Source organism: Bolinopsis microptera, chromosome 5 (genome assembly GCF_026151205.1).
Source record: "Bolinopsis microptera isolate Bmic1 chromosome 5, MBARI_Bmic_1.0, whole genome shotgun sequence".
In the NCBI taxonomy this organism is placed as follows: domain Eukaryota; kingdom Metazoa; phylum Ctenophora; class Tentaculata; order Lobata; family Bolinopsidae; genus Bolinopsis; species Bolinopsis microptera.
In genome coordinates this window covers 7,449,155-7,464,500 of record NC_087076.1, presented here as the reverse complement: position 1 = coordinate 7,464,500, position 15,346 = coordinate 7,449,155, and the positions used below count along the sequence as shown (strand labels likewise).

The following is a 15,346-nucleotide window of genomic DNA, read 5'->3' as shown; positions in this document are numbered from 1 at the left end:
TTTGTCTTTGGGGAAATAGCGTCCTTAATCGCGGTACGGGATAACTACAAAGAATACAGATTCTGGGATATTGATAAATTTACGGAGGCAAGGGATGGGAAATCCTTTTCCGGATACAAACTTTGCTACTACGGGAACTTCAATGTGTCCGGTTTACTGCGAGCAGGTTGCGTACTCCCAGTAAGTCAGATGTGCAACAACTACTCATCCTGTCTAACGGACGAGTGTCACTGCGGCACCGAGACTTTCCTTTGCGCTGATGGTGATGGTTGTATTTCTTTGCAGCAAGTTTGCGACGGAAGAGCACATTGTAAGGACTACAGTGACGAATGTGCTTGTCAAGATTTTCTAACTTGCAAAAAGTTGCCAAGTTCCCATATCCAAAAAATTTTTAATTTCCTACATTCTCAATTTTTTCGTTTTCTGTGGCCGCTCGCTTCGCTCGCATAAAAAGTCCTCGTATTCGCGCGGTTCAAAGATTTTTCATGGCGGATTCCAGATTCTCAATTTTACTTTTTTAGGGCCCGGAATGCTTTTTAAAAGATAATCCTAGGTTACTTTTGGGGGCGAAGCCCCCGAAAATTTTGGAAATTTAAACTAGATTTGGCCTCCTGGAACGAATCTGACAATGGAGAACGATTTTAGCATACTATTTTCTGATTTCAATTTTTATTGGGATAAATTGTCTGGATTCTAGAATCCCTGAACACTTGGCTTAACTAAAGCACGAAATAGGAGACAGCATGAAGTATCAAGAGTTTATAATTTTGGCAAAAATGTTTTCTCATCTACTACCATCACTTTCTGCTTTCAAGCTATAAACTAATACAGGGTTAAGGGAATTTGGAGAAGGAAGCAAGTATGAGACCAAATTTTTTAGTTAAAACGCCCTGTTTTTCTGATATTTTCTCACGCCACACGAATTTGGGCTGGGTGTGTGCAGTGTGATACACACATTGAAGACGTGATGTGTATATGCTACTGCTTGCCAATACAGATATCGGGTGACACTGTAGACATATCCGGTTTCATAGACTAAATAAGTAGATAGTAAAATGTTAATAAAGTAATAATGACAACTATTTATGTCGTGTACGCGAAAATGCCCCAATAATTAGCATCTGGTTAGTGGTTACTTGATGCACAGATTTTGTAGCTAATAGCAACAAACTTTGGTCTGTGAAATGAAATTTGATAGACTGGATCAGTGGATCCCTGACTGAGGACATTTAAATAACGGTCCAGCAACTTTTAGTCTGCTCTTTCACTTAAATTCCTACTGAAATATTATCGAAAATTCTCAGAGTTGGCTCTCGAATTTCCTACTTTTTGTCAAAAATTTCCTACTTTTAAAAATTTCCTACATTCTTAGAATGCGAGAATGCGGGTTTTTGGATATGGGGCCCAGTTATAATCAGTCACAAGCAGAATGCTACATAGAGCCGGACTGCTTAAAGGCAAGCTATGCGGCAGAAAAATTTTATGATGATTTAAAAACTTGGCAAGATGAATATGAAGATGATATAAGTATTGGACCGATATCATTAGATCCCAAAAAGGTTGAGCAATGCATAATGGATAGTACCTCAATCAGCTTTCACTGTAAAAGAATTAATTTGCATCATAAACTACAAGGAGCAAACTACCCGACGTACAAATGCGAAAACAAGTCTTACAGTAACATCCAAAGTGTGAGCCACAGCGACGGACGGAGGAAGATGGTATTCTGTGACGGTATTCAGCACTGTGAGAACGGTATCGATGAGCAGGACTGTCCAGGCACGTTCTACTGCAAGTCAGACAACAAGCCCATCCCAATTAACATGACATGTGACTCATTTTCAGATTGCTCGGATTCCTCTGATGAATGCAGCAACTGTACCGCTTCCTCCTTCCTCTCCTCCCAGGATAATCTGATAAGTGGCAGAGTGCTTCCTTACGTGGTTGCAATTCAGATGGCTTGCATATTAGTCCTCAATATATATGCAATCTACCAACATCTTAAATCTTAATACATATGACTCGAATGCGAAGGCAGCATTCAGGGTTGACAAGATTCAGTGCATAGTACTCGGTGGATACGACTTACTAATCGCCGTCTACCTCGCGACAATTGTAGGAGCCAACTTTGCCTACGATGGTGAGTACTGTCTGTTCGATGTGTACTGGAGATCCTCCATGGTCTGCAGATTTGCGGGGACAATCCTCTTCGCAGCTAGTCAAGGTGCGCTGCAGGTATCTGTAGCAATGAGTATCTGCCGGTGTTTCACCTGTCTTAATGGCCTGTCCGGCAGGGAGATCACCATGTCCGGGTTCATGGCGGTCTTTCCCTTGGTTAACTGTGTCAATATTGCCAGAGCTTTTGCACCGTTTTTGGCGGCAATAACCGTGTTGTCTGAGTGGGCTGAAATATTCATTCATGAACATTTGTTTACTGGAAATCCTCTCATTACAAGAGGTAAGAAATTAGATTTAGCGAGGATGGTGACTGCTTACAAGCGCATTTCTTTCGATGAAACTTCCTCCATGTCCACCAAGAAAATTTTAGAGGAACTGAGCAGTATGACCTCCAACGGCGGAATCTTTGCTCCAGACAGGATAAAAATTAAAATCCATTGGGTTTTACGGAAAATCTTCCATGTGCTACCCTGACTTATTCACAAACGAACGAGTCATGCTAGGCTACAAAATCTTCTACATTATAGAGAGCTGCCTGTATCTGACAATCATTATGACATGCTACCTTCTCATCTGTCGTCAGTTTATAAAATCTCGAGCACAAGCACGACCAACCAACAGAGCGGAGAATGAGTCTAATGACCAGGTTTTCTTTCTATCTCTGAAGATCTCCCTGGTGATCGGATCCCAGCTGGTATGTTGGATCCCCGTCAATGTTGCAATCATTGGGAGCTTCTTCGACTGGTCCATTCCATTCTTGGATACTGACACTTTGATTGGAATTGTCGTCCCGATCAATTCGTTCATAAACCCCTTGATACATTGCAAGCCAATATATGACTGGGTGACAGGGGAGATCGCAATACTGAAACGTGAAATGATATCTTGGATTAACTCAAGAAGAATTAACAACAGGGTTGGAGAGATGGAGATGCAAGAACGTACTAGTAGTAATGTTGTTGAGCCTATCATGTAGACATATGTTGTGAAGTGACACACTATATTACAGTAGCAAAAGATCCAGAAAAATCTGGATCGCATATGATTTGAAGAAAGGATTAGATCGTTCTTACTTAGATCGTGCTGACTGTTGACTGCTGTGGATATATCTGACTAGCTATAAAGTAACTAACTTTAAAGCTCTATCAATGCGAGTGACAGCTGAAAGTTAAGGATATTTACTTTTAAATTGTTTGGGATTGTTATTTTTGTTGTTGATTTGCTTACGTTATTTGCTACTTTTATCATGCTGACTGTACTGCCTAATTTTTTTTTGTTCTTTTAGAATGGGTTTTGTCTGCTTGTGTCCACGGTGAAACGAATCTGATAAAATACTAAGTCTTCTAGAGCAGTTTAACCAGTAAACCGAGCAGCCAAAGTAAGAAGAACATCTCCACTCCAACTCTTTGCAGTTACCACATCAGTTTATATTCCAGTTTAACCACAATCCCATGTAATATGCTCATAATATGATATAAATTAATTTACCACCATCGGCTACCACTAGACCCCCCAGAATCTCATAAAACGAACGGCTTGGATCGTTAACCATCACAGTGTTTGAACCTTGCTCTTTATTGTCATCTTGGTGGTTACATTATCATCCGACATAATGCAGTTCGGGATTTTTTACCTGTCATGCTTAACACAGAATGTTCCGATGTTGAGATCGAACCTCCGCTTAAAGAACTCGAAGGAGAACAGTTCACGAGGTCCTCAACACTTACGGGTGATCAGGCAATGGTAGAAGAAAGAAAAAAATAGAATACACAATTAGTACCACTGGATCTACCTGAAGGGACAGTAAACATAAACATGTCACCTGTAGATGACTATGAGAATCTCGCTCTAAAAAGAATTTAGAACTTACAGCACTATAAGCTGAGTGTCTTCGGTGGTTTTGTCCCTCAGCAACTCTCCCATCCTAATATACTGTTTCGTCTTAGCATCAATTTGTTCTGCTTCTTCTGCAGGCTTGTACTTCATGTAGTCGTCAATACTGAAAGAGAAAGTTTTAGTTAAAACAATGTTCAGACTCGTATATAGTGTTATCTAGAGAGAAGATCACAGGACTTTCAGCCGGATATCCGGTCACAAGCATGATATATTGTGAAGTGAACTGATAGGAGCTTGCAGTGAATGGAAATATAGCGTCCGCCACCAAATAAAATGGGCGCAATTCTTGTCGAGAAGTTCCACGTTGAATTTACAATGTTTATAATGGGTTAGCTGACACATTCTAACTGATGAGACTGCAAACACTGCGTGGTTTACTGAGAGCTTACACAAAACTACACTGGAGTATATTTTGCGAAACGTGCTTCGATTTTTATGAGAATTTTAAAATGTATATCTACCTTTTTTGGCACTGTTTTGTTTGGTGTAATTTGAATTGATTGCGAGATTAACAACTAGTTATTAACTAAGCAGATGTAGTTTAAGAGAACGAGCAAGTTGAAGTAGAATCTAGCAGATATGGATAATGAGGAGAGACAGCCGATTGTGGGAAACGAGATAACTCCTCAATCAAGCTATAACACTGCAAATACAAATGAGAATCCCACTGAATCAGCCGACAGAGCGGCGCCCATAAATGAAGCTTCAGCGACAGAACAAGCTGCCCCAGAACAAGCTGCCCCAGAACAAGCCATCCCCCCAGCAGACTCTCAGCCTGCCCCACAACCGAGATTACCCCAATACAGTGAATACCAGCAACCCCGGCAGGATAATAGGTATCAAATGGGTGGTTTCCTTGCTAATGAGCCAGCACCTCCAATAGACGACAGGCCGCTCCCCACCAGGACCAGAATGGGGCAGCCCGCTCAGTCGGGGATGCCTCCACCAGGTCTTGTGGATATCAACTACGCACTGGACACGGCTGTGTACTCCAAATACCACAGTCTACTCCTAGCTGCGGGGTCTCTGGCCCAGATTGGAGCTGGTAGTCAAGTGTTCCTAACTTGTGTTATCCAGGCATACGCTAACTGCAAGTTTGACTTGAGTTCATCTGAGAGATCCTGGCTGCTTTGCTCAATCTTCATTCTCTATCCGTTTGGGGCTTGTTTTATTGGCTGGACAGCGGACAAGTGGGGAAGGAAATGGTCGCTGATTGGTTGCCTCTACCTCGTCCTCATCACTGGAATCGTCCAGATATTTGCCTCCGCTTGGTGGGTCCTCTTTACAGCTCGACTCCTTATGGGCTTCTTCTTGCCGGGTGTCATGAACATTCCTCTCATTTTCTGGGTCGAGGTTTCCGCTTACAATCACAGGGAGGAAGGTATGCTGGCATTCATGGCTCTATTCGCTAGTGGAGCAGCATATGATTTCACACTGGCAGCTATCTTCTCAAGTGTATCAGAGAGCTATGCATACGAGTTCATCTGTGGCTTGTCTGTATTTCCAATAGTGCTAGCTGTTGTCTTCTCTCACTTGACTCAAGAAGGACCCCGCTGGCTTGGAGTTGGCAGCACTCTCAAGGAAGCTGATCTGGCTCTAAGAGAGTACGGGTACCAACCGGAGAACCCTAACGTGACGACCCCCATTGATATCTACTACGTGCACATGCGAGGTAACATATGTCTAGTCTTCAAATACCTCTGTTGTGCGGTCAGTCTCTTCGCTACCCTCCTCTTCTGCAACTACTATATCGAGTACGGTATCATTGTGATACTCCCTTACATGTTTTACTGGGACTACTGTGGGATGGGTTTCAGGGAGAACACCCACGATAACCAGATCTTCAAGGTGATAACTGATTTCTTTACCGGTCAGAAGTGCGAGGAGATCAGCACCTATAGTTTCCTCTACTTGCTGGCTATAGCAGCCTGCATTGTGGTGGGTCTGGTGGTAGGTTATTTCACCCAGCAGTACTTTGGTAGTCGTGTTACCCTCATTACCTACTCAATCCTCTCTTGTATCATCTTGGCGTTCCTGGATATCTGCTGGAGCTACATCTTCACTATCATTGAGTTGGTTTGTGGTATGGTGTTCCTAACAGCCACCCAATACTCGCTGTGGAGCAGTGTCCTGATTCAGAGTCCCACTTTTATGAGAGCAAGTGGGGTGGGATACGCTGATGCCTGGGGTAAGGTTGGAGCTCTCAGTGCTATCGCTCTGTGCTCGCAGATGGGAGACATTTCTCTGCTTGATGTGGTTTTCTGGACCTTCCTCGCAGTGGGAATCCTGCAGATCTTCTTCGTTTGCCTGGTGTCTATGGAGGCTAAGGGTTCTAGAGTGTTCGATAATCTGCCGTCGGATCCCCGAGCTAACGAACCCCCTCCTTTGTGTCTTCCTCCAGGACCCCCTCCTCCTCCTCCTCCGCCGCCACCCCAATACTACCCCCATCCTAATGACAGACCTTATCACTACCAGTATTAGAGATCTACAGAGGGTGAAAGAGGAATAAAGTGGAATTTAAATGGCAATGGAGTAGTTTAAGGTAGGTTTATACAGGAACTCTTGATGATATTATGAAGCAATCTACGCAGGGACGTTACTTGGAGATTACTTTTGCAAAGGAATAGAATTTCAAAAATATATTTACAAATTATGAAATCATTGTATGATACAGTTATTTGTAAAATTGACTTTAATCATTTTATATAGAACAACCATTTAAAATTGTACAACATAAACCTTTCTTGAGACGGTTCATCATCAAGACCAACAACTATTTCCACACTGGCAAACTCAATTCTGAACTTGTGAAGAAGAGTCGCCATTCTTACTTTTTCGTGTCCCATTTCCTGATTTGGGTAATTTTATTAACTCAGATTCTACTATTGTAGAATAGAAATACCTTTATGGACAATCAGAACTAAATAAACTATGAAATGCACATTCTAGACTCTGTGTTTATCTGATTATCACTCTTATAAAGATTATTGTAGACTGCATTTCGTAGTATGCATAATTCAGCTTATTCATCAAGGTATTACCAATCAATGGACTCATTGATGTCACTGGTTAGTGTGGAATTAGTAATTACATGACAGATGAACAGGTTCAGGGACCAGGGGTAACAGGTGTGTTGGTTATTTACACCTGGTTATAATACAATTACCACCCCGGCCCACCCTATGAAGAGTATTCTAGACTGTGCATTTCATAGTTTGTTTGGTTCTGATTGTTCATCAAGGTATTTCTAGTCTACTGATAATAACTTAACAACACGTTGCGTTAGGCAGATCAACTGCATTTAGCCTGTATTTTCAAATAGAAAAGTCTGGTGGCAACCCAAAATTGTATAATGATTCCCCAAAGATAGTAACCTACCCCAGCTTTTCCGTAAGCGAAGACTCGAAGAGAAGTTTGGGACCAGTATTTGCTCTGAGATAAGAGATAAGGTATGAGAATACTGAGTCCACCGTCATCTGACAACCAGTACACATCAATCGTACCTGGAATAGTGGGAATGAGTGGTCCGTCTAGAGGCCATATTTAGCACTCTATAACTTGTAAATATCTGTTTAAAATTTTGTTTTATTTAATTTCTTTAGGATATGACAGAAACATTAAGTGATGTATATACCCGGGATTTGCCCATTATCCAAACCTTTTGGCTTGAGATCAGTAAAGCGGTGATTGTCGAAGGAAGTGTCAGAGGAAGGACTTTCAGGGTCGACCACAGCCATCTCCAAGTCCTCATTTCCTGATTTTTGAGACTTCTTATCTAGACTCTCGTTTACAGAAGATGGCTTGCTGTCTTTTGTGGCAGCACCTGAGGGGACTTGCAATTAATAAATATCCATTAGGAGTTATGCCAACAACAAATAATTCGTAAAAATGTTGTGGCGACTCTTTCAATAATTGAAAAGTCACAGCTTGAGACAATGTGACGGTCAAACTATTCTGACGAATGGTCACTTGATAGAAAAAAACAAATAATGACATAGTAATCATATAACTTTGTATTTAAAGCATTAATAGATTCGCGTTGTGGAAAAAATGTTTCCACTAAAAGCCTTTCAGTGAAAATATTACACCTTTTAGCAGCTTTTATTTAATAAAATTATAGAAATTCAAAGATGTTTTTGTGACGAACGCCCCTTAGCTAACTTTGGGATAAAAGCGGGCAGGCTTGTCCGCCGCCGCCGAACGCCGCCGCCGCCGGGTGATTTTGCCACGCCGAACGCGCCGATACACCCCGGCGTACATCGGCGTACGGCGTGCATTTTCTGACTTCAAAATAATTCTGTCTTCATTTGAAGATATCAGTGTTACTGATAGCGATTAGCGGCTACGGGCAACACACACATGATACACACCTTTAGCTAACTTAACAATATTGATTATCAGAAGAACTGAGCAGATACCTACTCATAAGTTTGACTGAAGAAGAAATTTTACGATTCGAACTTTTAAGATTTTGGGCCGATAGGCAAAAAACTTTCCCAATACTCTCAAACATAGTAAGAATAGTGCATTGTATACCTGCCAGTAGTGCGGAAATTGAAAGAACCTGGTCGGCTGCAGGTTTAATTCTTTCTAGTCAGCGATCTAGGATGAATGTTAAGAATTTCAAATATACACTGTTTTGTTCTAAAAACTATGATTTTGTTTCCAACAAAAAAGATTGAGAGATCCATTGATTTCAGCAATAATTTATTGTTTATGTATTTTACCTTAAATAAAATAATTGTATCAATTTTTCTCAACTTTTATTTGATAGCAGATAATACCATAACAATATACCAACATCATTTGTTGAAGTTAAGTCTAAATTACCCAAATTAAGTACATGATCATATTCATATTTCATAGACCTCAATTTAGTTGGCCTTGATTTCACGGCTCACGCCGGCGTACGCCGTCGCCGCCGGTGTAATTTTAGTGAAACGCCGCCGCCGATCCATTTAGCCACGGCGGACAAGCCTGAAAGCGGGGTTCGAGTGTGTCCCACATCCTAGCACATTGCCTCATTGCCTGTGAAAACGGGCTTTCTAGTTTCTAATTTCATTTCACCTCACCCTTTAGAACCGCTCTGACATGGTTAGTACCTGACACTTGTGTCAGTTGCTAACCATATGGGCGGTATACAAGCACTTCATTTCATTTCATTTCATTTCATTTCATTTCATTTCATTTCATTTCATTTCATTTCATTTCATTTCATTTCATTTCATTTCATTTCATTTCATTTCATTTCATTTCATTTCATTTCATTTCATTTCATTTCATTTCATTATTTATAGATGGGATCTGTTCTGCATCATGTGACCTGCCAAAGTGTCATGGATGTTTAGAACACTAAATGCTCTCTTTTGGAGTTTTTATAATTTAATTTGGAGGTTTTTTAATGATCACTAAGTGGTCTAGTACAAGGTCGTCAGATTATGGAGCAATTCTAAAATGTAAATAGGCTACGAACAAGAGAAAGATTGCGGGTCCGGTGCCGCTCATGATCAAAGACACTAAATACCTCTGAACGTCATACCAACCTTTAGATATTCAAAAGAAGCCATTTCATTGGACAAATTTAATCGTCATTTATAAAAAAAGAGCAAAGAGCACCACAATTTTAATGTATTCCGTTTATTGAGATTTTGATGATAATCCTCGCGCTTCGAGAATCCCCTTTGTCTTATGAGCATTGAGCATGCGGTTTCACGTGTCACGTAAAAAAAACGGAATTACTCGATACGTCGCGACAATGGCTGAATGTGGTTGTGACATATTCGATCAGACGATGGTAAACTATGAACCACCTATATATATCCTTCGTAAAATTAAGTTATTCAGAGCCCCCATTCAATCTTTACATGATTGAGCTTTGCGCGATGTCCTGGGGCCCGACGGTGTAAATCTTAGATAGTGCTATTACTACACGAATCATGACTTTTGTAGTTTATGGTTTGATTCGATTTGAAACTTTTACAAATAATATATATACAATACAGCGAAGAGAACTAAAAATAAACGACATCATGAGGCATTATGTTGTGTAGAAGTCGTAGACCATATGGGAAATGTGGAGTTAATTGTTAACTTTGTTCAATTTTCGACACGATAACTATTTGTTTTATTATCATTCGTATTGTTAAATAAATTACATTTTTTATTAAATCATTTGAATTTAATGGCGTTTCTGATGATGTTATTGATTGTTACTAATTGCATTACATTACTGAATCTTTCAATTTTACCGAATTATTGAGTTAAAACGGAGTTAAGTTGATATTTTCAACCAGCCAAATATAATGGTGGTTAATCTGTAAGATTAGGACTGTAGCCAGTTATTCAACTAAAACAGAGAAAAGGTGAAGCGATGGCCATTCTTCAAGTGTTCCTTTAATTCCCACTTGTAAAGTTATGTCCCTAGTTACCACGTTTTCATTTCTAGATGGTGTTGGTTATGATGAGTCTGGGGCAGGGACAAAAGGAAATCGCGGCATGTACGAAATCGCGATTTTTCCCATTTTTTGCGACAAATTTTATGTATAGTTTAATGTATAGTCTGTTAAAAATCGCGGTATCGCGAAATTGGGCCAAAATAATCGCGAAATCCTTTTGTCCCTGGTCTGGGGTAGAATTATTACCAGTTATAGTATATCTCCAGAACTTGCACCATTTAACCAATAACCATGAATGGTATTTATGCAATTTAGTCTTTTAAGGACAGTTTTAACCGCACGTTATGCTTCATGATTTCGCGTCTTTCTTTTATATTATTGCTGTATTGTATTATTTATTATATAACTTTATTCAAATCAAAAATAGAACATAAAGAACATCTTGATGACCTGATAAGTCACCAAGAGAAAAATAACACAGAATAAACTAAATCATGCTTAACTCTCTCCATGCTTTTCTATCTGTCGCTAAAAATCTTAAATGGTATAAATCGTCTGTATTTACAAGTCTAAAGTTTCTATCACTTAAATCGTTCAAAATAGTTTTTAACAAGTTTGACTGGTGTCGTCCGACTCTACCTCTCATCAAACTCTGACTCTCTACAGCAAAATGTAAGGCAAGCTGGGCAGGTGAGTTATTATCACTGCGGAGGATGTGACCGAGCATTCTCCACCGTGCACGAGCAACACGCTCACTTAGTGGTACAACTTCGCAGCGTTTGTATAGAGTCACATTTCGTATGACATTAGGGTAGGTCATGCCGATGATCGTACGGAGATGATTCCTGTGGCAGACATCAAGTTTTTGAAGGAGTTGTTTAGATGTTGCCCAACTGTTGCAATTATACATCAGTATTGAAACAACTTGTGCTTCATATATCTTGAGTCGAATCTTCAAGGGTATACGTCTACCTTGTTCCCAGACTTTTTTGTAGTTCTGAAAAGCAATGTTAGCAAGTATACATCGTCTCTTGACATCTTCGATGCTACACAACTTAGAGCCTAAAGAGATAGATGACCTCCAAGGTTCTCTACCTCTGAGTGTTTCTCCTTTGTTATCAACCTCGTTCTTGCCGGCCAGATAGAAATGGGTGAACTCGGTTTTTGACTCATTGACAAAAAGATTCCACTCTTCCAATATCTCTTTACATATTGGCAACAAAGACTCCAAATTGCTTTTATCCTCATCAGTAAAATCAACATCATCTGCGTACTCCCACTCGAGGGGTAACAGATTCTCAGCTATGGGAGGGTTAGGTCTTAGATAGGACATAACAGCACGCAGGTGGTAAAGTGCTGCTGCCAGATATAGAGTGATCAAGTTTCAAGACAAACTGTCGCCTTGAAAAGCTCCAATCGTGACAATAAACTCTCCCGATATTGTTGAGTTCACTTTGATTTCAGTTTAGTATTTGCGAGCAAATACCTTACCAGTCGAATGTCATCCTCACTACAACCAGCATCAGCTAAAATGTCAAGTAATACCGACCTCTTTATGGTATCAAAAGCAGAGGACATGTCAATGCCCATCTTATGAAGAGACCAGCGTTTTTCCTTGACAACTGATACTAGTATTCGCTGGGTCCAAACGATATTTGCACAACTATGGCCAGGTTTATAGGCATTCTGCCAAGGACCAGTGTACTGAGATACTTGCCTTGGGATGCGCTTTAAGACTATCATGGACAATATCTTTCTAGTACCGTTAAGTAGGCAAAGTGGGCGCAAACTCTTAGGGGGGCCTAGTGGCTTTCCAGGTTTTTGGAGCGGAGTAAGGTATCCCTCTGTGAAAGAAGGTACATGTTCATGGAGCTCAAAAGATCGATTAGTAAGTTGTGCAAATGTGGAATAAAAGATTTCAGGAGAGTGTTTGAGGAACTCGTTTGGGATCCCATCTGGTCCAACAGCTTTACCGTTCTTGAGTTTCTTGGCCGCAAGCTCAACTTCAAACGCTGTAATGGGATTTTGAAGGGGCCTAGGGTTACCTGTATTGTATATATAACTATATATTATTATATAGTACTATTTATGAAAGTAAAATCAAATCACATCCAGTGCCCCTTAGTCCCCTTAGTGCCCCCTCACCTGAGCACGAAGCCAAAACTTTCTATATTCTAGTTAATCCCTAGTTTAATTCTTTTCTGAGCACGCAGCCAAAACTTTCTATATTCTAGTTAAACCCTAGTTTAATTCTTTTCTGAGCACGCAGCCAAAACTTTCTATATTCTAGTTTAACCCTAGTTCAATTTTATCTGAGCACGAAGCCAAAACTTTCTATATTCTAGTTCAACCCTAGTTCAATTCTTATCAGAGCACGAAGCCAAAACTTTCTATTTTTCTATATTCTAGTTCAACCCTAGTTCAATTCTTATCAGAGCACGAAGCCAAAACTTTCTATATTCTAGTTCAACCCTAGTTTAATTCTTATCTGAGCACGAAGCCAAAACTTTCTATATTCTAGTTCAACCCTAGTTCAATTCTTATCTGAGCACGAAGCTTTCTATATTCTAGTTCAACCCTAGTTTAATTCTTATCTGAGCACGAAGCCAAAACTTTCTATATTCTAGTTAAACCCTAGTTCAATTCTTATCTGAGCACGAAGCCAAAACTTTCTATATTCTAGTTTAACCCTAGTTCAATTCTTATCTGAGCACGAAGCCAAAACTTTCTATATTCTAGTTCAACCCTAGTTCAATTCTTATCTGAGCACGAAGCCAAAACTTTCTATATTCTAGTTAAACCTTAGTTCAATTCTTATCAGAGCACGAAGCCAAAACTTTCTATATTCTAGTTTAACCCTAGTTTAATTCTTATCTAAGCACGAAGCCAAAACTTTCTATACTCTAGTTTAACCCTAGTTCAATTCTTATCAGAGCACGAAGCCAAAACTTTCTATATTCTAGTTTAACCCTAGTTCAATTCTTATCTAAGCACGAAGCCAAATTTTTCTATATTCTAGTTTAACCCTAGTTCAATTCTTATCAGAGCACGAAGCCAAAACTTTCTATATTCTATTTCAACCCTAGTTTAATTCTTATATGAGCACGAAGCCAAAACTTTCTATATTATAGTTAAACCCTAGTTCAATTCTTACGTCGTGCACACTTTAATGCCCACAAAAACAGGTTTTTAAAAGTTAATTGCGCACTAAACTTAGATGCACAAATTTGTTCTCTCTACGAAACTAGAAAAACTAATTGTGAAAACACAGACTTAGGATCAGACTTGTCGTCCACGAACGGCCTCATGCAGGCTCACTTAACTGTCACGTGACCGAGATAATGCAGGTGAAACAAGCTAATGGGTAGTAGAACCGAGCACACCCATATCTGTCCGTGATAAGATGGATCTGAAGGTTACATCGTCACTGTTGTTCCCAAGTTCCATTAGTATTATATTTTCGTTTCCAGTTATTGGCTGCATGTTGTGATCGATATTTCCTTTTAGCTCATAGTACCGTGGCAGCCGGACACAAGGGCTACTTTCCCAAAAAAGTGGACACGAGGGCGACACCGTCCTACATGTGTTTGTTCACAAAAAAATAAACTCTGGACACTTACAAAGATATCTCCTAGCTAATTGAGCAGTTACGCAATGTGAACGCCATAGGTGCAGATTTCGTTTTGAGGTGAACTTTTATGTTCCCGAGAAATCTTCTTAAGTTTGCTTTTTTTTCTCCTCGGGCACATTCGTAACGTACGGGCCAGGTAAACCTAAACTACATATTGACCGTTATGTACGTCGGTATCTGTTGAGGAGCCAAATCTGGCCAAATCTGAAAAGCCCTAAACCTATATTTTGCTCAGGCACGTAGCCAGGATTTTTCTTTGGGGGGGGGCTGTCGGCGAGCGAAGCTGCAAGCTGTGGCAGGGGTCTGGGGGCGCAGCCCCCAGCAGTTCCAGGGGCGGACCCCAATGGCGGGGGCTAGGGGGGCGCAGCCCCCCGGAAAAATCCTACAATCCTGACCTGAGTAATTTCCCCCTTTGAGACTTTATTTTGGGTTGAAAATTGAGTTTATCGAGAGGAAGTGAAAAATCTCTGGTTCAAATTTGAATTTGAAGCCATGTTTAATTTTTTCTGTGGAGGTCACTTTTTTGCGCAGAAAGCGCTCGATTTTAGGGGAAAAAATTTATGTTTGCTTTTAATTTTTATGGTCCCGTCGGCACCTGAAATCGACGAAATCTGCAGGGGTGGTGAACGCTAGATTGACGTCTAGCTTTTTAAAAAGGACCATTTACGTTTATATTTATAGGACCCCGTAACCTGTAACAGTTGGACTATCAAAATTTGCAATATAGACAGACCATTGGCAGCTAATTCATCTGAAGTGTAGTTAGACTATCTGCAGCTTAGCTGACTCCGACAAAAACTTTGATAATGCAGGACAGAAAGATACTATGTCATCATAGTTGTTGAGTGTCAATGGATCTACCAAAATAGGTTTCTCAGTAGACCAAACTTCAAAGTGCATTTATAGGGTTGGCATAGTTCATCTAGTCTAACTGCACGATATAACCTTTTTCGAACGTGAGTAGATCCAATTGTTCGGGCTAAGCTTTACCTGACTGTTGAGAACATCAAAAACCCGTTAAATCTTATGTTTTGCCGGTAAAGTCTTATCAGATGTAATTAGATTATCGAATATGGTTATAGGTTACTTATAGTACATGCAGCTAAGGTATCTGCAGCACAATTGAGGGACCACATTCTAAACTATCTGTTTTTTGTAGTTTTGAGATAAATGGATTTAATTTCTTACACGTTTTCCTTATAATGCAATGGTGAATCTGTAATTTTATTTCGAATAGTTTGTATAG

General features: G+C 40.1%; 1 protein-coding gene across 2 annotated transcripts in view; it reads right to left on the bottom strand.

Moving 5' to 3' along the window:
* Positions 1–15,346, bottom strand: part of LOC134816075 (solute carrier family 12 member 2-like) — an 80,323-nt gene that overhangs the window by 4,043 nt on the left and 60,934 nt on the right. For both annotated transcript variants that reach the window (XM_063824803.1, XM_063824804.1), the window contains 4 exons: positions 7,733–7,897; positions 7,453–7,577; positions 6,814–6,923; positions 4,049–4,177 (listed from right to left, as the gene is read on the bottom strand). In XM_063824803.1, coding sequence (XP_063680873.1) covers positions 4,049–4,177; positions 6,814–6,923; positions 7,453–7,577; positions 7,733–7,897 — 529 coding nt within the window. The remainder of the gene's footprint in view (positions 1–4,048; positions 4,178–6,813; positions 6,924–7,452; positions 7,578–7,732; positions 7,898–15,346) is intronic.